The 20,803-nt window shown below is 43.6% G+C and overlaps 1 protein-coding gene across 2 annotated transcripts in view; it reads left to right on the top strand.

Moving 5' to 3' along the window:
• Positions 1-4,701: 4,701 nt before the first annotated feature.
• The window catches only part of LOC137324441 (alpha-actinin-2), an 81,598-nt gene continuing 65,496 nt past the window's right edge, over positions 4,702-20,803 (top strand). For both annotated transcript variants that reach the window (XM_067988717.1, XM_067988718.1), the window contains exon 1: positions 4,702-5,129. In XM_067988717.1, coding sequence (XP_067844818.1) covers positions 4,920-5,129 — 210 coding nt within the window. In that variant the 5' untranslated portion in view covers positions 4,702-4,919. The remainder of the gene's footprint in view (positions 5,130-20,803) is intronic.

The following is a 20,803-nucleotide window of genomic DNA, read 5'->3' as shown; positions in this document are numbered from 1 at the left end:
GGCAAATGGAGTTCAACCCGGAGAAGTGTGAGGTAATGCACTTAGGGAGGGCAAACAGTGAAAGGGAATACGCAGTAAATGGGAATATATTGAGAGGGGTAGAGGAAGTGAGAGACCTTGGAGTGCATGTGCACAGGTCCCTGAAGGTGGCAGTACAGGTAGATAAGGTTGTGAAGAAGGCATACGGAATGCTCTCCGTTATTAGCCGGGGTATAGAATACATAAGCAGGGATGTAATGATGGAACTGTATAAAACGCTGGTAAGGCCACAGCTGGACTATTGTGCGCAGTGCTGGTCACCACATTACAGGAAGGACGTAATTGCTCTGGAGAGAGTGCAGGGAAGATTTACAAGAATGTTGCCAGGGCTTGAAAATTGCAGCTACGAGGAGAGATTGGATAGGCTTGGGTTGTTTTCCTTGGAGCAGATGAGGCTGTGGGGAGACTTGATTGAGGTGTACAAAATTATGAGGGGCCCAGATAGAGTAGACAGGAAGTACCTGTTTCCCCTAGCATGGAGAGTTCAAGAACTAGAGGACATAGATTTAAGCTGATTGGCGGAAGGATTAGAGGGGACATGAGGAAAAACTTTTTTACCCAGAAGGTGGTGGGTGTATGGAATTCGCTGCCTGAATTGGTGGTAGAGGCAGGGACCCTCAACTCTTTTAAAAAGTACCTGGACCTGCACCTAAAGTGCTGTTATCTAACTGAGATCAGCTAATTCAGCACAGACTGGGGATCAAACCTGGGACCTTTCTGGTCACAGAGAGTCATCACCCTCTGGAACAAACTGTCTAGACATGTGATGAGTCGCTTGGCAGGAGGTGGCAGCCAGGGTTAGAAGTGAGAGTGCTATCAATTGAGCCAAGCTGACAACACCTGGCTCAATGCACAGCTGTAGGTGAGTGCCGTTATGGTAAAATTATTAAGGCTGATCCTGTGCACTCAGCAGCGGGGTGGTGCTGGCAGGGACCACATTATGTGGAATCACAAGTGCACAGCCACTTCTTCAAATGAAAAGCAAGTAATACCTAACTGTTAAATATTTTTGATAGGATAAGGTTGTGGTTTTGTCTACTTTGTCTCTGGAATGTGTTCACTCTGTATTGACTTTGACACCTTTTGCCAAGTCCAAAGCTAAATCTTGGCAGAATTCCAAACAAAAGCTTCTTGTTTAATGGCATATTTCAAAGAGTTTGCTGGGATGACATAAAGTGAGAGAAAGCCTGCAAATTTCCAATCTGTGGCGCGTAACACTCTAGAACATAGAATCATACAGCACAAAAGGAGGCCATTCAGCCAATCGCGCCTGTGCCGGCTCTTTGAAAGAGCTATCCAATTAGTCCCGCCCCTGCTCGTTCTCCATAACCCAGCAAATGTTTGCTTTTCAAGTATATATCTAAGTCCCTTTTGAAAGTTACTATTGAATCTGCTCCCACCACCCTTTCAGGCAGTGCAATCCAGATCATAACAACTCGCTGCATTATTTTTTTTCCTCATGTCACCTCTGGTTCTTTTGCCAATGACCTTAAATCTGTGTCCTCTGGTTATTGACCCGCAGGCCAGTGGAAACTTAGTGGAGCCCACCAATACATATAGAATATAGAATGTCAAAATCTGGAATGAGCTCATTAATAAAACGGCCCCGTGTGTACTGGTCGACAGCTCCTTTTATCTTCCTGTATAGATTTGACTGCTGAGCTTTAGCATGAACAAAAACAGTTTTTTTATGCTGGTCCTCATTTAGTTCAGATTCTGGAACATCAGTGTTGAGCCAATGGCCCACATTTATATTACTAAATCCGGCTCCCTTATCCTGCTGGTAGAATCGTAGAATCTTGGAATAGTTACAGCACAGAACGATGCCATTTGGCCCATCGAGCCTGTGCCGGCTCTTTGTAAGAGCAATTCAGTTAGTCCCATTTCCCCGCTCTTTCCCTGTAGCCCTGCAAGTTTTTTCCCATCAAGTATTTATCCAATTTCTCCTTATTTACTCTATCAAAACCCTTCATGATTTTGAAAACCTCTATTAAATCTCACCGTAACTTTCTCTGCTCCAAGGAGAACAATCCCAGCTTCTCTAGTCTCTCCACATAACTGAAGTCCCTCATCCCTGGTATCATTCTTGTATATCTTCTCTGCACCCTCTCCAAGGCCTTGACATCCTTCCTAAAGTGTGGTGCCCAGAACTGGACACAATACTCCATGAAGCCTAACCAGTGTTTTGCAAAGGTTTAGCATAACTTCCTTGTTTTTGTACTCTATGCCTCTATTTATAAAGCCCAGAATCCTGTATGCCTTTTTAACAGTCGTATCACCATCAGAAGATTGAGAGGAGATTTATAATATTCCATATGATTTCCCAGGTGACAATGCAATGTCAAGGAGGCACTGCAACCACGAACCCAGCAATTGGGAATAAAATGATCTGTGATTTTAAAAATTTGGATTTCAGGGATGTGGTTTATTTATGCTTTAGAAATTTTCACCATACATACAAACAAAAGGGTGAAAAAATACCATTGGGCCCATCAAACGCACCACACTGTCAACAGTGCAACTTCACACATTGTTCACCCACTTTAGCTATGCTCTGTGCTAGGAGAAGCAAACAGACAGATGAGAAATCTTGCAGGCAATTCAAGAAAAACTCATGGAAGTTGCTCTCTGATTCTCTAAGGCAATTAAGCAAGCTCCAGGAGACTGCAGTTACATCCAACAAACTCCAGGAGACCGCTGTTGCCCATGACTCACCACAATCGCAGTTAACCAGCAACTAACCTCCTGTAACTGAAAAGGCCATCTTCTCTCTTTGTTATTCCTTTTTGTGCTGAATTTTCAATAATGTTCATTAATATATATAAATGAAGCACCTGTACACCAATTCTCAGGGGACTCCACTAGCTCCAAGATTCCACCTTGACATCTCCCCGTGCACTACCACCTTTTGGTCTCCATCTTTCACCCACACATTAATCCAGGCTAAGAGTTTGCCTGTTACATGGGATAGGGCAAAATGCCATCCTGAACTCCAGGTATACAATATCTACTGCCTCACTCTTATCTACCAGATCTGTAACCCCCTTAGACAATTCCAGTAAATTGAGCTAGATTTTCTACCTGTTGACTATAGGTGAGGTGAAAATCTAGCCTAAATGCATTTTTTACCTTTTTGAATTTCCTCCCTATCACCACCACCTTTTCTTGACCTTTATTTCCAAACAACTTTGCCATAGAACTTGGCTTGAAATACAAATATACGAACAAACAAATTTGACGGGCAAGAAAAGACCAGCTGGTCCATCAAGCCTGCCCCACAACTTGATGGCCCGAACATCGTGACTTAACATCTTTTCTCCCCCCTCACCCACCAACCCCCCCCCGCCCCCCCCGCAGCCATGTAATCTCTTGGGAGCGGCAAAAAAAAGAGAAAAAACCTAGGGCCAACAAGGGAAAAAATACTCTGGAAAATTCCTCTCCGACCCCCTTAGGTGATCGAAACCTGTCCAGGAGATCCAGAAGAAATCACTGCAGATCTCCTCAATTGTACATACTTCATATTTACAACCCTTTAATTGTTTATCCACATTCCTGAGGAAATTAATGGATTTGTCAGCTTCCCAAAGCTGTGCATTTGTTACTACCTGAATTCAGGACATGGTTCCTCCTAGCTAATATCAACACAATCACACCCTGGCGTCTGAAACAACTAATAACCAAGAATAATTGCTGCCAATTTTACAACCACAGGTATAGCAACTGGAATCAGTGATAATCTCTCCAAATCAAGTGTTAGTATTTGACACAGCCTCCTACATTGCACTGTTCCTCTACCACTGCTTGAGGTCTAGGCGTCGACTCTTCCATCGAGTGAGGCCTGGTTCCGGCTCACCTCCTCTCTTGCCTCAATATGCTCTTTTGGCAAAAGAGGGAAAGTTGATTGTGTTAAAATTGTATATTAAAATAGTCAAACCAACAGACTTCAATCCAGTGATGGTAGTAAAGCCTGGTTTAAGACTGAAAGATGGCACCTCTGACAGTACAGCGCTCCCTCTGTACTGCACCGAAATGTCAGCCTAGATTATGTTCTCAAGTCTCTGAACCTACAATCTGCTCACTCAGAGGTTAGAGTGCTACCCACCGAGCCAAGGCTTACATTTTTAATGCTGGGAGTTAAGATACATTAGGATATAGTTTGCAAGCAGTGCTGTTTCCATATCAACGTTTAACGCTCATACTAAATATGTCTACATTTTGTTACTGCAGGTATTTGGTTTTAAACCAGCAAGCAGCCTGCAATAAAAATGCACAATTAGACACAAGTGCATTCAGAGTTCTTACAGGATCAGTGCCAATCAGAAAGTATACCCCAATTATGGTTTTGGCAGTACAGTAGGCTGGCAAGCGCTTTGAGACATCCTGGGGTGGTGAAAGGCGTTGAATAAATGCAAGTTCTCCCTTCTAAGCGCAATGGTCTCACGGGATGAGTTACCTCCTTTGGAATGGCACGGACAGGTCTGATGCAACTCCGCTCTGTGCCACCATGAACGCACGCGCGTCGTATCCCACCTCGCAGACACTGCCACCCTCGCGCGTGCCAGCCGCCGCATTCCATTCCACCCCACCCCGCCCCGCGCCAGTCCGGGGCGCGAGCCGAGCCCCACGTGACTGTGGCGGTTATTAGGGGCGGAGCGGCGGGGCGCGTGCTGGGTTTGCTAGCTCACAGCCAGGGGAGCCGGGGCAAGGCGAGGACAGGGTAAGTAGGCAGACTGCAGGCAAATCTCCAAGCAGCAGCAAGAACAACAACGTAGGTCGCACCTGCACGTTCGTAAAGTGCAAAAACTAACCTGCAGAGAGAGAGAGAGAGGGGAAAAAAAAAGACTCCGCTTTGTGTGTGAGTACTGCATTTTTAAAGCAGCATGATGACCCAGGTGAAAAGCAGCATGGTGACCCAGGTGAAAAGCAGCATGATGACCCAGGTGAAAAGCAGCATGATGACCCAAGTAGAAGAAACCGTACAATATAATTACCACAACCATGAAGGCGAGCTGGAGGAGTACATGATGCAGGAGGAGGACTGGGACAGAGATCTTCTGCTGGACCCTGCCTGGGAGAAGCAGCAGAGAAAGGTCAGTGATAAAAGTCCGAAGTGCCTGTAATCCTGTTCCTCAGTTACTTTAGAAAAAGATTAAATAGAATCAAGTCTGACAAGTTATTTACGAACTCCACAACTATGGAAACAAAAGGAATTAAAATAGATTACAGTTCGCATGTTACATCGTGTGTACAATAATGCAAAGCGACTGTTTTAATAAACATCAATAATAGCATGATTACAATAACTTAAAAGGATTGGAAATAGATGCAATTGCTCCTTGACAAATAGGACAAGCTTTTGTCTACATTGGTCAGTGATTATTTCGTGAGTAAACTACTGTATCAGTTTTCTGTTAAATTTCAAAAAGTCAGTGAAAAGCTTCTGACTAAAATCATTCTTTAGATTTGTATTCAGCAATTTCAGCAGAATACAATGAAAAACAATAAAGGTATATAATGAATTATAAACCAGAATGTTTATGTTGATACTCCAGTGTTCTGCATGGCATTGGATGTGCCAAGAGAGTTTGTAACAGTTGATGACGTCTTTAGGATTAGAATGGATATGATGCCTAATAATAACTACAGTCCACTGGGTATTATCATCTCTCCTAGTACACTGTATTTAATCAGAATTATTTGCAGCAGTGGCTCCCTCACATTCAGTTAATATTAATATAAACCTATGTCAAACACAGTTCTTTAAATGTTCTTTCATGCTTTCTACTTTAATTACTTAAAAATAACTGTATTGTCTTCGCCGACCTCCAGTGACTCCGTGTCTCACAATGCATTGAATTCAAAATCCCCATCCTTGTTTACAAGCCACTCCATGGCTTCACCCCAGCCTGTCTCTGCAACCTTTTATAGTCTTACATCCCACCCTGTTTCCTTTGATCCACTGACTCTGTCCCCTTGTACATCCCTCATCAGTGGCAGAACCTTCAGGGAAACAAAACCAAAATTTTAAAGGGGTGGGTTGGGAGGGAGGGAAAGAAATAGACTCACTTCAGATGCTTAATAAACCACTAAATCACGTGGTATATCTGGGAATTTTTTGACAAGCATTGCATGGATCCTAAAAATGATACAAATACAGTGGGGCAGATTTTTCTTTTTCTGCACCTTGGGCTATTTATCACTTGAGTAACAAATACAGGAAGGGAGGAACACATGTCCATAATGGAGCCTGCCTTATTTTATGTCCTTTTTAAATGAACACGTGGAACATTTACGCAGGCTCTGTTAAAGGATTATGCAACCGCCCCCGCCTGCACTATTTTCCTGTGTTCGCTCTCCCAGGCGATCCTGTAGGAACAGAAAAATCTGCCCCATGTATGTTGCGTTTGGGGTGCAGAACCTTTTCAAAAAAAAAATTTGTGCATTAACACTGCTCATGGTGTTAATTATGACAGCCTCTCTGCTTTGGTTTATTGAAGTAAAAATCAAGGATTTAGAGGGCTGACTTGCCTCTCTCCTGGTCAGCTCTCAGCTTTGCACAATGCAAACCCTTTGATCCAAGCATTGATTCTATCGGGTATGTTAAAATATTATTTTGGCTTTAGCTGAAAGAAGTACTCCATTTGTTTCAGCATCAGATGAGAAATTATGTTAGTATCACACCAAGCCAAATCTTCCTCTCCACCCCACCCCACTTCCATGTCTGGATCCTGTTGGAGGATTTGTCTTGGTTGGTTGGTCCCTGGCTCCACCCTGTACTTGTTTCAAGTAACTGTGAAATTCAGGCTCATAAAATTCCAATTAGCCAGGAAAGAAAACTGAGAGTGAAAGTAAGGTGATCTGCCTCAGGGAGGGAGGAAAAAGTGGAGAACAAGTCACTGGGCACTCTCCCTCCACCCAGCTGTAATGCTATTTGTAGAAGCCTCTTAGTTTGGAAATAGTGCACAGGGACCTAAAAAGAGAGGATTTACAAAGTAGCATAAATCACAGATACAGTCACAGCTCTGTGCCAGTTTCAAGTTCCGATCATGCACTGGGCTGCTCAGTGAAGGTGAATGACCTTGCGCCAGTTGTCGTTTGCACACTGATTGTTTGGAGAGGAGCAGGGGAATTAATGACTCATTAGTAATGTGGCATTCGCAAAACACTTCATTCGTTATAAAAATATGAAATGCAAAAATATCCTTTGGTGGAAACTTCACTATGCCACAGTACTCAAGATAATGAGATATGCATATTCCTCGTGGCACATTTTAGTGAAAAATATAAACCCTCTCAGAAATAAATATCATTCTATATGAATTGTTGGACTCCAGCTCATATTCTGAAGAATTTACTTTAAGTAGTATTTGCTACGAGAGGGGAAATGTTCCTGCATGTCTAGGCATATATTACTTGTTTTTACTTCGATATAATACAGGGTAGATTTTACAAATTGACACTCCTGACATGGAGCTTTGCATCCCAGGAGCGCTTATCAGGAATTTTCAGGCGTAGAGATCAGTGGGCCTCACAGGATCTTCTGTCCATTAATTCTAGGCTTAAAAAAACCTAAAATAAATCTGTGATTCACATATAAGATGCCCCATCAGTCACTCTGGTTCCCCAGAGTGTGGGGAATTTTAATTTTAATGCAACCTCTGTTCTACAAGCTGCCACTGCTGTGCTGAGACAGGGCTGAGAGACTAGATGCCTGAGCGAGAGGACTGGGAGCTGGGGAGAAGGGGTTGGGAGAGATAGGCAAGCAGAACTGCACAGTCTAGAATAGAAAGAAGATCAGGATTGGGCAAGAGCAGGTGAGTATGCTCTCCAGAACAATCTGCAGTCCCATCTGTCATAATGACTTGTGTAGAAGATACCTCCCCACTGTCAACTCCCAAACAGTGACCTAAATTTCTGGTCTTGTATGGGAATATATAAATTTGATAGTTCTGTATTGTTTTCAAGTAGTTGCCTGTTGATTATCAATCAGTTATGTCAAAATCATTATTCATTGAGTGTGGAAGTGATGACAGGTTAATTGCATAGAACATTCTATCCACTGATACTTGCTGCTAAGTGAGGTAGGAAATAAAACTCCCCCATGAGTTTTATCTTGTAAACTCACACCTTAACCCTCTTCACCTACTTATGCAGAAACAAAACCATCCCTACTTCAACTCACCACCACTTCTTTGCCTTCCTACTCTCCTGCCACTTTTCCAGGTTTGAATTCTGCCTTGGATAAGTCCACAGCTACTTTCTGTGCCTCTCTCAGCATTCTCCAAAGGGCCCAACGAGGCACCCGTCACTGCCTCCATATGAGCAGCCACCCAAATATGCCCCATCCTCTTCTCTCACCAATCTTCCTGACCAATGTGCCAGCTAGGGGCTAACCTTGCTAATCTCCTTCCTGTCCTGCTCATCCCACCCAGCATTGCTGCCTTGGACTTTGCCAGCAAACCAACAATCACCGCCCGTGTCCACATTTCTCTCCAGAATGTTTGTTCAGTTGCTAACAAGGCCCTTACTATCCATTTCCTTATCGTGGATGATTGTATTGACATCCTGGTCTTAACTGAAACTTGGCTCATGGGTGGTGACACCTTACCCTTTATTGAAGCCTCTCCACTGGCTATACTTTCCACTACTACCATGCTCAAACCACCGTGGTGGCAGTGCGGCTTTTATCATCAAATCACACCTTGGTCTCTTCCCCCTGCTTCTCTGGTACCTTCTCCTCCTTCAAGCACTATGCCAAGTTCCACCCCCTAATCTCTCCTTTAAAATCTTTGTTGTTTACCACTCCCAAGCCCCATCCTGAGTTTCTCACTGAAATATCCTCCCTCCTTTCCCCTCTCAACCTCAGCAATGAGTAACTTCTCATCCTCAGTGATTTCAGTCTTCATCTCAGCACACCTTGCCCTCCTCTGAATTCGCTGATCTCCTGCCCTCCCTAAACCCCCCTCTCCATATAAACTCTCCTACCCATATTCACAACCATCCCCTCGACCGTACCATCTCAACTGGGCTATCTACCATAGTCTCTATTACAAACAAGGCCATGTCCAATCACTTTCTTGTATCCCTCACTACCCACATCCCCCTACACCCTTCCATCCCGCTTCTTACTGCATTTGTCCTGGAATAAAACTCTCCCCCAAGTCACTTACAACTGCACTTTCTACATCCTAACTGTCTGGCCTTTGGCCCTTGATTCACCACAATATTTCTGTACCCATTGATCTGCTCAACAACTCTCTCCCTCGTCCCCAGCAAAACCTTTACTCTTTCCCATCCCAGTTGATCACCCTGGTATGGCCCCCACCTTCAGTCCCTCATGTCCAAGGGGTGCAGACTTGAGCATATATGGCGCATAAACTAGTTTAATCCATCACCAGGTTTGGCTGGACCTCTGCCATAAACTACTCCAGGATCGTTCAGGAGAGCAAAGATAATGGCCAGCTTCTTTTCTCCAATACCAACCATCTCCTTAAATCCCACTCCCCTGCCCACTCTACCCTCACCTCCAACAAGTGCAGGAAGCTCATGGACTTCCTTGTCACTAAGTTTGAGATCATCCATCCAGATGCTGCTGTTATTTCCCCCATTTCCCCTTGCCCACCAGGTTTAACTTCCCCCCAGGGTTCCCCCTTCCCTAACCCTGAACTCGCATCTTTCTCCAGTTTCTCTCCTATCTCCTTCATGCACTCTCTGATCTCATCTTGTCCATTTGACCCACCTCCTCCTCCCCGACACCATTCCCACTAAACTTCCCTTCCTGACCCCCATGCCAGCTGTCATGGTTCCTCTCTTCAGGTACTGTCCCCCTCCCTTTCAAAACTGCCATTATCAACTTTTCAGAAAACCCATCCGCAATCCCTTTGTCCTTACAAACTGCTGCCTCAAATCCGTGCCCATCCTTCCCACAAGTCCATTTTTGAATCTCACCAATCAATTTTCCATCCCTGCCATTGCACCAAAATGGCCCTACGTAAAGTTATAAATAATATGCCCTGTTATTGTAACCGTGGTGTATTTTCTGTCCTCGTCCTTCTCAACTCCTCTGTAGCCTTTTGATACGGTTGACCGTACCATGCTCCTCCAATGTCTCTTCTCCACTGTCCAGCTCAATGGAATTGCTTTTGTTTGGTTCGACTCTTACGTATCCAATCGTAGCCAGAGCATCTCCAGCAATGGGTTCTCTTCACACCCCACACCGTTACCTTAGAAGTCCCCCAAGGATCCGTCCTTGGCTCCCTTCTCTTCCTCATATACAGTCCCCACCACTTAAAGCGCCCATGTTTAAATCGGGCAAACCATTTTCTATTACCATTATTGTCAATTACAAATTTGTCACTTACAGCGTGTTAAGTGCGCCAGCTATTTTGAGCTGAAACAGGTGTTCACTGAGGAGCTCATATCTCGTTAAGGTGCAACTACCTACTGTACTTAATACCTCGAGAGTCGGGTTACAGCTTGCACTGACTGCAGTAACAAATGTGTTCAGTGAGCAGATCACACCTCGTTAAGGTGTCATTACTTTGTATACTTAATCCCCTCTACATGGAAAGGGATTTATTGAAGCACTGAAGTTTCCCTTGAAATATGAAAAGGTTAATTTGCAAATACAGTGGAATCTTGTTACATTCAATAGTTTGGGCAAATCGTGTTGGCATGATGTACGCGGTGGGGACTGTACGTACTGCCCCATCCCAACTTCATCTGCAAACATGAGGTCAGCTTCTACCCGTATGCTGACAACATCCCACTCTACCTGTCCACCATCTCTCTCAACTCCTCCAGTGCCTCTGTGTTGTCAGACTGGTTGTCCTTCAGTTATAAACAATTTTACAACACCAAGTTATAGTCCAGCAATTTTATTTTAAATTCACAAGCTTTCGGAGGCTACCTCCTTCCTCAGGTGAACGATGTGGAAATTGAAGGAGGCTACCTCCTTCCTCACCTGAGGAAGGAGGTAGCCTCCGAAAGCTTGTGAATTTAAAATAAAATTGCTGGACTATAACTTGGTGTTGTAAAATTGTTTACAATTGTCAACCCCAGTCCATCACCGGCATCTCCACGTCCTTCAGTTAAACATTGAAGAGACTGAAGCCATCGTCTTTGTCCTCACCACAACTCCGCCCCCTCTCCCCCCAGGTCCATCTCTCTCCCGGACGTTGTCTCAGGTTGAACCAGACCGTTTGCAATCTTGGCATCCTATTCAACTATGAATTGAGCTTACATCCTCATATACTCTCCATCAGAAAGACCGCCTAGTTCCACCTCCGTAGCATCGCCTGCCTCTACCCCTGCCTCAGCCACTCTGCTGCTGAAACTCTCATCCATGGCTTTGGCATCTGCCAACTCAACTGTTCCAATGCTCTCCTGGCCAACCTCCCATCGTCTATGCCCCTTAAATTTCAGCTCCTCCAAAACTATGCTGCCTGTATCCTATCCTGGCCCAGGACGCGCTCACTTTTCACTCCTGTCCTTGCTTTCCAGCATTGGCTCCCAGTTCCTCCAGTGCCTCCTAATTTAAAATACTCATGTTTAAATCCCCTCCCTATCTCTGTAATTTCCTTCAGTCCTACAAGCCCCCCTCCCCCTGAACTCTCCTTGAGCCATTTAGGCCCCACACTCTGGAATTCCCTCCCCAAATTGCACCACCCCTCCATCTTCCTCTCTTCCTTATAGCCCACCTCTTTACAAAGCTTCTGTATGTCCCTCTTAATAGCTCCTTACTTGACTTAGTGTCCATTTTTGTCGGAATATACGAACATCCGAAATTGATGCGCAGGAAAAGAAACGCTGGTCCATCAAGCCTTCCCCACACCATGATGGCTGGAGCATCGTGACTAAACACTTCTTCCTCCCGCAGCCAAGTATTCTCCAGAGTGAGCCAAAAAAAGAAGAAAAAAAACTCAGGGCCTATACAGGAACAAATACTCCGGAAAATTCCTCTCAGACCTCCTCAGGCGATCGAAACTAGATCTGTGAAGTGCCTTAGCACATTTTTCTACATTAAAGGCACTATATAAATGCAGATTGTTGTTGTTGATGGATAGGATGGCCCTGTCGCTTCTCATGGCACCATCCCACCCTCTTCAGTCTCACTGAAGGAAAAATGTTCAAAATCCAGTTCTGAATAGAGTTCATGTTTGGGCTTTCTTGAGGAAGGGGTGGAGATGTTTGCTATTTATTGTCAGTTTACTTGGACTAAGGAATCTAAAGTAATTAGGGGAGGTGGGATGAGGGGCTCTCATCATCGCTTAAGTGTTTGTCTGGGTGCGGAGGTCAACATTGATGGCTTCTGCGAAGGTGCCTTTAGGCTGGACTGTCCTCCTCTTGATTAAACAGTATAGAAATGTTAAGAGGGTGGGATGTTGCCATGGTGTATTGAAACACCAACATGCAGTGCCAAGTGCTCAACTGATGAAGGTGCAGGTTCAATTTGACGTTATTGAGTTCCTAATCTCAGCCACTCTGTGTAGGGAGGTGTTGGGCAGAGACAATGCACAGAGGGAAAATTCAGGGGATTGTTTCTACCGTGCAGCTCCATATACTTCCTGGTAAATAGCAAGTGTGGTAGTGATGACTTTGGAACAGGCTACTTGCCTGTCCTTCGTCAGAGAGGGGTGGAATTCTGCACGGGAGAATGGAGGGTGTGTACCCTCCTTTTTGAGAAGTAACAACATAGTCTTAGAAAAAGATCCTATGGTGGAGGAAATTCCTACTGTTCCTGGCCCCACAAAAATTAAAAATTAAAAATTCTTCAGCCCGTTTTTTTGAGTGGCCTCCTGTGCTCCCATGAAGGACCACTGATTAGGCTGCTCAATGCTGGTACAAATCCGTCCATTTGTACTTCAAAATTGCAATCAACATCCTAATATACATCGCTGGACCCTGATTTGCATATTAAAAGTGGCTTCTCACCTGAAACAGGCGAGCTGACTTTCTCAGGATCCGACTCAAGATGGCAGCAATGTAAATGCCATTTTTCAGGCTGCTGCCACCCCATTTACATCGAGCAGGCAGGCAAAATTAGCCCCTGTGGTCGTCCACATTAGAAAATATTATTCATGGGATATTCTGTGCTTGGAGAAAGGAGAAGTTCCCCATCGCCACCTTCTTAGGGCAACTAGGGATGGGCAATAAATGTGATCCTGCCAACATTGCCCACATCCTGAGAACAGGTAATTTTTTTTAAAAAGCATTGTATTCCCAAAAAGATGCTGTGGTCTCTGTCTCAACCACTCCCTGTACAGAGGATAATACCAGAGATGAGATACAGGGCTGTAGGGAGTGAGCAGTGCAGTGGGATTAGTTTGGGATTGCTCCAGCAAACAGCCGGCACAGACACAATGGGCTGAATGACCTCGTTGCGTGCTGTAAACATCTCATTTATCGTTTGTGGGACCTCATCTTGTACAAATTGGCTGCCACATTTACCTTCATATCTACAGCGATTACACTTAAAAAGTAGTTAAATATATACAAAGTGCTTTAGGACATCCGAGGATGTCATAAGGCTCTATGTAAATGCAAGTTTGTTCTGCCTTTCTTGCGAGCCACCATAAATAAAAACTGGGTATACTTAGTATATCCTGCATTACATGTTGCTAATAAGTGGGCAAACATAAAATGTGGCCATACATGGTGTATCCTAGTATGCCCTCCATTACACCCCTGTTTATGCCACTATATGAGAAGTGGAAATACCACACTTGCGCAGGAGTGGCTGCCCTTTTGAGGTTGGGACTAAGGTACACTGTTGGGGCAGAGTAGAGGGAACTGTTCAGTTGTCTGTGCTATACCTAAACTGGAAATGATTAGGCACTTTTACATTGCAGCGATAGCTTTGAGGGCACTGTACTTTTATTGGCCTCCTGCCGCTGAGCTCCCTAGTTTACATTTCCATCCAGTGCTGTTCTCCAATAAACAAAGGGCAGAAACAGAACTGGGTAACAGCTCCTAAGCCCCTTTTTTTTAAAAAAAGGTAAATTGGATGGTTTATATTTCCAAATGCAGCTGATGACAAGAGAAGAGCACATTTGCTCATGGCTGCAGTTTATAAACACGAAACGCTGCTGTGGGTATCCGAAATAGGAACGGATTCCATTTCCCAGGAATAACGGGGTGAAAATATCGCAAAATTGTGCACTCCCAGCCCGGGATTTAGAGTATGTGCCTCAAAGCCATGTGAGTAACGCAAGCTAGAAAGACTGACTGTACGTGTCACCACCTATAACTTTGCAATGTGGAAGACTACATTATACAAGCACAAAGAATGTGCTGCTGGTTTCCTCGAAGTCCAACAGTTGGCATTGTTGGCGGGCTGGCTCTCGACCCTACACACAACCTTGACATTTAATAACCAGAGCTGTCTGTTAATTTTAGGAACAATGATCATGCTTTGCTTTAAAAAGGCAAGTGCTGACATTGCTGCTCCTGACACAAATCTAAGATGTATGGATGGGTCGGTCCCCTTTAACAATGTGCAATAGTCTTAAGAAAAGCAGTTCTGTTTTCATGGAAAGTTTGCTACATATTTTTAGTACATTTTAGTGACTGTGGTGGTACCTCGGATCCTGCTGTTGGACTCTGTGCCCCAGAGCAGCTCTTGCTCCTAAACGCACTTCATTGATAGCTACTGGAAAGTGCACTCGCGTGGAAGTCAAGTTTAGGACAGTCTCGGGCCAAGAGCAGGATCAGGTACGACTGCAACGCCCCCTTGTGAGCCAGTGATCGAAAGTTGCTCACACACTTATTTCTTCATGGATTTAAATATAAAGGATTAGGAACAATTAAAGAGGAGTGTCACAATGGGGGGAAAGGGGGCAACAAAAAATCAGCCAGCTTTTGGAGAGCTTATAAGAGGCATCACATCCCATCAGCAGTGTTTGTCAACCTTGTAGGTCAATTAGCATAAATTCTAGCCTTTCAGCACGTCTTAATGGAAGACAACAGTCAAGCTTAAAATAGTAGCCAGACCAAAACAGCAATCGAGTAAGCAGGTCCAGACAGCAGGACTCTTGTTTTAAACGTCAAGACATGTCATATTTAATTGTTCCTCTTAAACTGATGTGCCAAATCCTTTTTGGATTTGAATCATTGTTGGGAGAGTTAACAACTCTCTAATTTAATATAATGTCATTTAAAAAATGTATGAAAACCTTTCACAAGGCACTTTTATCTAAAGGCGTGCATTTAATAATTTCTGAGTACGTTGGTTTAATGGTTGTCCTGCACCATTTATATTGTACAATTATGTTAGTATAAATTAAACTATAGTATTAGCTGCTGAAAGACATATTCATTCCCATGAACAAATTGTTGCATGATTGGGTAGAGGAATATAGGGGGTGAAATTGGTCTTCAGCGGTAGCGCCAATTGGGCGATAGCAAATCGGCAGCCCGTTTTACACTCTGCCTGGTTTTCTTTTCCTTTGATTTTCAGTGGAAATGAAAATCAAGCAGGGTGCAAAAGGGGTTGCCGATTCGCCATCGCCTGTTTTAATTTAATTAAATTTAATTCATTTAATTGTAAATTTCATGTTCTATCTTTTCTCATTTAAGGGACAGGTATTTAAAAACCTCATTTGAAATAATTATAAATCAGATACTTTAGGCAGATCTACTCAGTTTTACCTCCTCTCCAATATCCTTCTCTTTTGTAAACACTGAAGCAAAGTACTTGTTAGGTATTCCCGCCAATTTCTGCTTATCCTCCCTTAACTCACTATCTTCTCCTCTCGGGCCACACCTCATCTTTAACAATTCTCTTTTTACTGTTGCCATCATTGCCAGTGGGAGGCCTGAACCATTTTGAGACGTGGGTCTCACTTACATGTCAACCATGGCTCAGTTGGCAGCACTCTTGCCTGAGTCAGAAGGTTGTGGGTTCGAGATCCACTCCAGAAATTTGAGCACATAATCCAGACTGACACTCCAGTACAGTATGGAGGTGCCATTAAACCGAAGCCCCGTCTTCCCTCTCAGGTGGATGTAAAAGATCCCATGGCACTATTTTGAAGACGAGCAAGGGAGTTGTCCATGGTGTCCTGGCCAATATTTATGCCTCAACCATCATTTAAAAACAGATTATCACATTGCTGTTTTTGGGACTTTGCTGTGTGCAAATTGGCTGCTGTGTTTCCCTATATTACAACAGTGACTACACTTCAAAAGTACTTCATTGGCTGTAAAGCGCTTTGAGACATCCTGAGGTTGTGAAAGACGCTATATAAATTAAAGTCTTTCTTTACATGCCACCAGCGAGCTATGGGCACACTGCTGCAGTGTGGGAGGGCGGGAAACCAGCAAGTATCCACGCTGAACCGGCTGACAGAGCCTGGAGGTGAGGAGAGGGATGGGGAGAGAGGCCATCGGCAGGGTGGGGGTTTCCTTTAAGGACTGCTGGTTAGGCCACTCAACGCCTGTGTACGTGGCGCACGCTCCGCCCATATGTACCTCGAAGGAAGGAAAAAGCTTTGTTAACTTATATGTGAGGACATTTCTCTACCACAGACACTATTTTGGCATGAAACGCTATGCAGAAACAGACTTAAATGTCCCATTGAGCATTGATTTGGTGTGAAACGGCTGTTGTGTGTCCTTGATTTGTGTACAATTTTGGCAGGTGGAATGGTGTAAAAATAAAATGCTGTCAGTGGCAAGAGCTGGGGTGGGTATGGAGTTTAGCTTTTCAATAAAGATTTTTGTCATCTCTTTTACCCATTCACATCTGCATCTCTGATATGTTTGCCTTCTTATTCATCATTATCCCCATTATTTGAAATTACTATGGTTTCAATGTATTTGGGTATTAATGTGCTACTTTCATTTTTTTTGTTTTTTTTTATACAAATCCTTCTCACTATGGTGGTTAGTTGCTGATTTTCTTCTTGGAGTTTAAAAAAAAATTAAGTTGATTATTTTAGATAAAAGATGCAGACCCTGACCATAAAGCCTGTCAAAATTTGGATCTTTGACCAATGACATTTTTAATCATTGTTAATTATGAGGTTTACACTGAAGATTCAGTGATCCACTGAATTATTACCACATCTGTGATCTGAGATGCAGTTTTTTTTTGTAATGCTGATTATATTGCATGATGTTAAGTCACACAGAACCCTAGGGATTTACAGCATAGAAGGAGGCCTTAGACCAATCATGTTTGTGCTGGCTGAGTCCTAGAGGTCTACCAAAATTAATCCTACGGCCCTTCTCGCTCCGCATAGCCCTGTATCATCATCTGCTTAAAAGATGCATGGTCACAGCCTCAACAACAACTTACATTTATACGGCACCTTTAACATAGTAAAACGTCCCAAGGTGCTTCACAGAAGCATTAGCTACTTCCTGTGGCAAAGCATTCCATGCTCTAACAACTCTGTGTAAAATAAATTTCTCCTAATCTCTCACCTCATGCTCTTACTGACAATGTTAAATTGATGACCCCTTGTCACTGACTCCACAACCAGAGGAAATAGTCTTTCCCTTTTTATCCCATCAAAACCCTTCATAATTAAAAATAAAATGCTATTAAATCTCCTCATATAGCCTTCCCTGCTTCAGTGGAAATAGTCCCAGTATCAAAGTCTCTCCTCGTAACTATAGTTTCTCATCATTGGTATTATTTTGGTGAATTTACAGTGTATGTTCTCTGGATTTAATGTCCTTTCCACAATGGGGCATCTAAAACAACACACAGTATTCTAACTGTAGCCTAACCTTTGCCTTGTAAAAAATAATAATTTCCTCCTTGCTTCTTGTAGTTTATGCCTATTTATAAAACCCAAGGTGTTTTATCTAGACAATCATTCACTCCATTAAATTTGTTAAACTTGACTTGCCTTTAACAAATGGTGTTTGCGGCCCTTGATTATCCCCTGCATCTCCAAATAATTTGATCACCAGCATCAGTAATCAACATTTGGTTCTGATGGCATAACCAAATATTGAGCATTACCATAGCAGAAATCATTTTAATTTGTATCATCTGGACATGAATAACCATCAGATGTGAGCATCATTAAGTGAATTATTTCTCAAATCCCACTATTCCTCATCTGTAATTTTCTAAGTAATGAGACACAATGTTCATGCAATTTGTGTAAGAGTGCAGTGTTTTTAAAAAAAAACGTTGTTACCCAGGTGCCTCTCGGAAATGGCACTGTTGGGTGTATACAACTGGCAAACTATTGCCAGGCATATGTTTTCTTTTCTACGTGGTACACGTTCTCAGCAGCATTAAAATAAAACCATGTCAAACCTGAGCTGAGTAAACAAATGAATTGGGTCATAACTATATAATTACTGCAGTTACTATAATAGCACAGCTGTGCTCAAAGAAGTGATATGGAATAAGTCTCCAGGTTGACAGGTTATTGTCTTTTTGTTTTTCACTTTCTCTATTGTTGAAGTGCGTTCCTGTTCTGTATTATTCTGATCGCACTTTAAATTGTAGCTGAACTTCATAAGAAAAGTCCTGGGGTGTGTGTGATATCCATTGTTATGACTATACCTTATAGTAGCAATGAATAAACCATCTCTTACTTTTATTTGCCCCTCAGTTTTCAATGTTAAAAGTGGACTAGATATTATTCTTTAGGGCCCTTGCTTGGGCCTGAAATGGGCTCCGCGTAAGGTACACGCACCCAATGGGACCTCAGGCCTCATTAATACTATTGGGTGCACTGCCTGTGCTTGTCGCGCCTCCACAGGCAGCTCGCCCATTTGAAGGAATTGAATATCGGGCCACTGGCCTCGCTGGCAGCGGCCCGTAGGTAAGTCCCGGGATGAGGGGTGGAGCCGCAACCGGGAGGGGGCCAATAGAGATACTGTGGTGTCGGGGGAGCACTCCTCCTGGCAACATTTGGTTTTTAAAGTTTTTTTTTAAAAACTTAATGTTCGGTTGGGGCCACTGCATAGTCACAGCGGCTGCTGAAGAATCCGGAGCAGAACAGGCCTGCGTTGCCCAATTTTCCAGAGAGGGACTAAAACAGGAGTTAGGCCTCTCATTTACATATGTAAGGGGTCTAACACCTGTTTTAGGCGGATGCCAGAGACACCTGAAAAATGGCCCGACCCAATATCAGGTCGGACATCATTCAGGTGTCCTTTGGCACAGGACGTTGGTCCCTGAAATTAGCCCTCGTTGCACCTGTTTAATGCTTGGGTCAATTTCTACCCCACAGAGTGCAACATTATAGTTCTGTGTGCTTTAGGCTGATGTCACAGTCGGCCTAAATTGCTGCAGATGGAACCTGCAAGCTGCTTCCCAATGCCCAATTGTCGCTCGCTGCTCGCCGGTTCTATGCAGATGAGGCCCAGTGCCAAATTTGGCCCGCTGATGCAAGTAAGTTAAAGGGAGCGATTGCAAAGAAAGGCTCCTCCTGACCCCACAATAATCATTTACAATCTTGTTTTTTAACTTCTTGAAACGACCGACAGTGATCCCTTTAAGGACCACTGTTTAGACTGCTTAATGCCAATTATCAGTGGGAGGGTCGTGCCCATTGGTAATTCAGAGTTGCATCGAGGTTCTATTGACGTCATTGATGCAATCTGCATGGGCTAATGAGACTCTTCTCTGTTTCCGGTGGACGCCTGGTTCGCCCATTTCAAGGTCCCAACCAAAATGGCAGAGACTCAAACATTGGCAGGGACGGGGCAGTAAGCGTCACGCTTCTATTTGAATCGTGCTACCGCCCGTTCCTGCTTAGCAGAGAGGATGAAAATCCACCCCCATGAGCTTAGTAAGCCTCATCAAATTAATCAAATCTCTTTTCATGCATTTTACTTCTCAGATACTAATCGATACTCTGATATACCTCAGTGCCACATAATGTTCATCAGTTAGGGGGTTACAGTATTAATGAAATTTATCCCATTTCTGTGCATCCTCTTCTCCCCCGCCCCCCCAGCTATTTTCTCCCATTTAACATTCTTAGCGTCACTCAAGATAAACCTATGCAACTAAGAGTTTACACCTCCATGCAAACTTCCCAGCTGATGCAACAACAGTATCTTGAAGTGCAGATTGGCAGGTATTGTTGAAATCACACACAAATTCTATTCCATTAATAAATATTCATGCAGCAGATTTGAATCACCTGTGATACAGTATGAAGCGAAGTGGAGAGCTTGTAATGGAGTAAACACACATAAAGCAATGAGAAACATGATGCCACCTGTCAGTTTCCTGAGCTGAGACCACAACTGTTTCCTCTGATGTACTCATTCTCCGAAGGACATGCTCCCTTTTGTTACAATAAAGGTGAAACCCAAGGACTTTACAATCTGCCCAACCCCCACCTCATGTCACTGTGCAGTGCTGCTCATTGCTAGCATTATGCTATATTCTTTCTTGATTTTGTTGAGCAGCCCTTTCACCATCCAACATTTTTTCCCCTGCTTTCCCCCCTTTACTAAACTATGTAGCACCTAGGGCTGCCTTCTTTTGCCAAGTCCAAAAACTCGGCAAGAGGACAGGGCTATGGCTTAAATTCTATGGTTCGTTTTACTGATGAAAATTAATTGAAAACTTTACTGATCTTAACAGCTAATGCACGTCTATCATAAGACACAGAAATAAATGGGACTAGTTTTAAGAGCAGAACTTGCTAACCTTTCAGAAATTTCTCGACAACCCATTGAAACACTGAGGCTGTCCAGCCTGTTGATAACCTTAGCTCCACCCACCAGTTCCCCATCAAGAAGGGTGGGAGGAAGAGAGAGCAGATAAACCAGAGGGTAG

Source organism: Heptranchias perlo, chromosome 8 (assembly GCF_035084215.1).
Source record: "Heptranchias perlo isolate sHepPer1 chromosome 8, sHepPer1.hap1, whole genome shotgun sequence".
Lineage (NCBI taxonomy): Eukaryota > Metazoa > Chordata > Chondrichthyes > Hexanchiformes > Hexanchidae > Heptranchias > Heptranchias perlo.
This window is presented reverse-complemented; position numbering and strand designations above follow the sequence as displayed.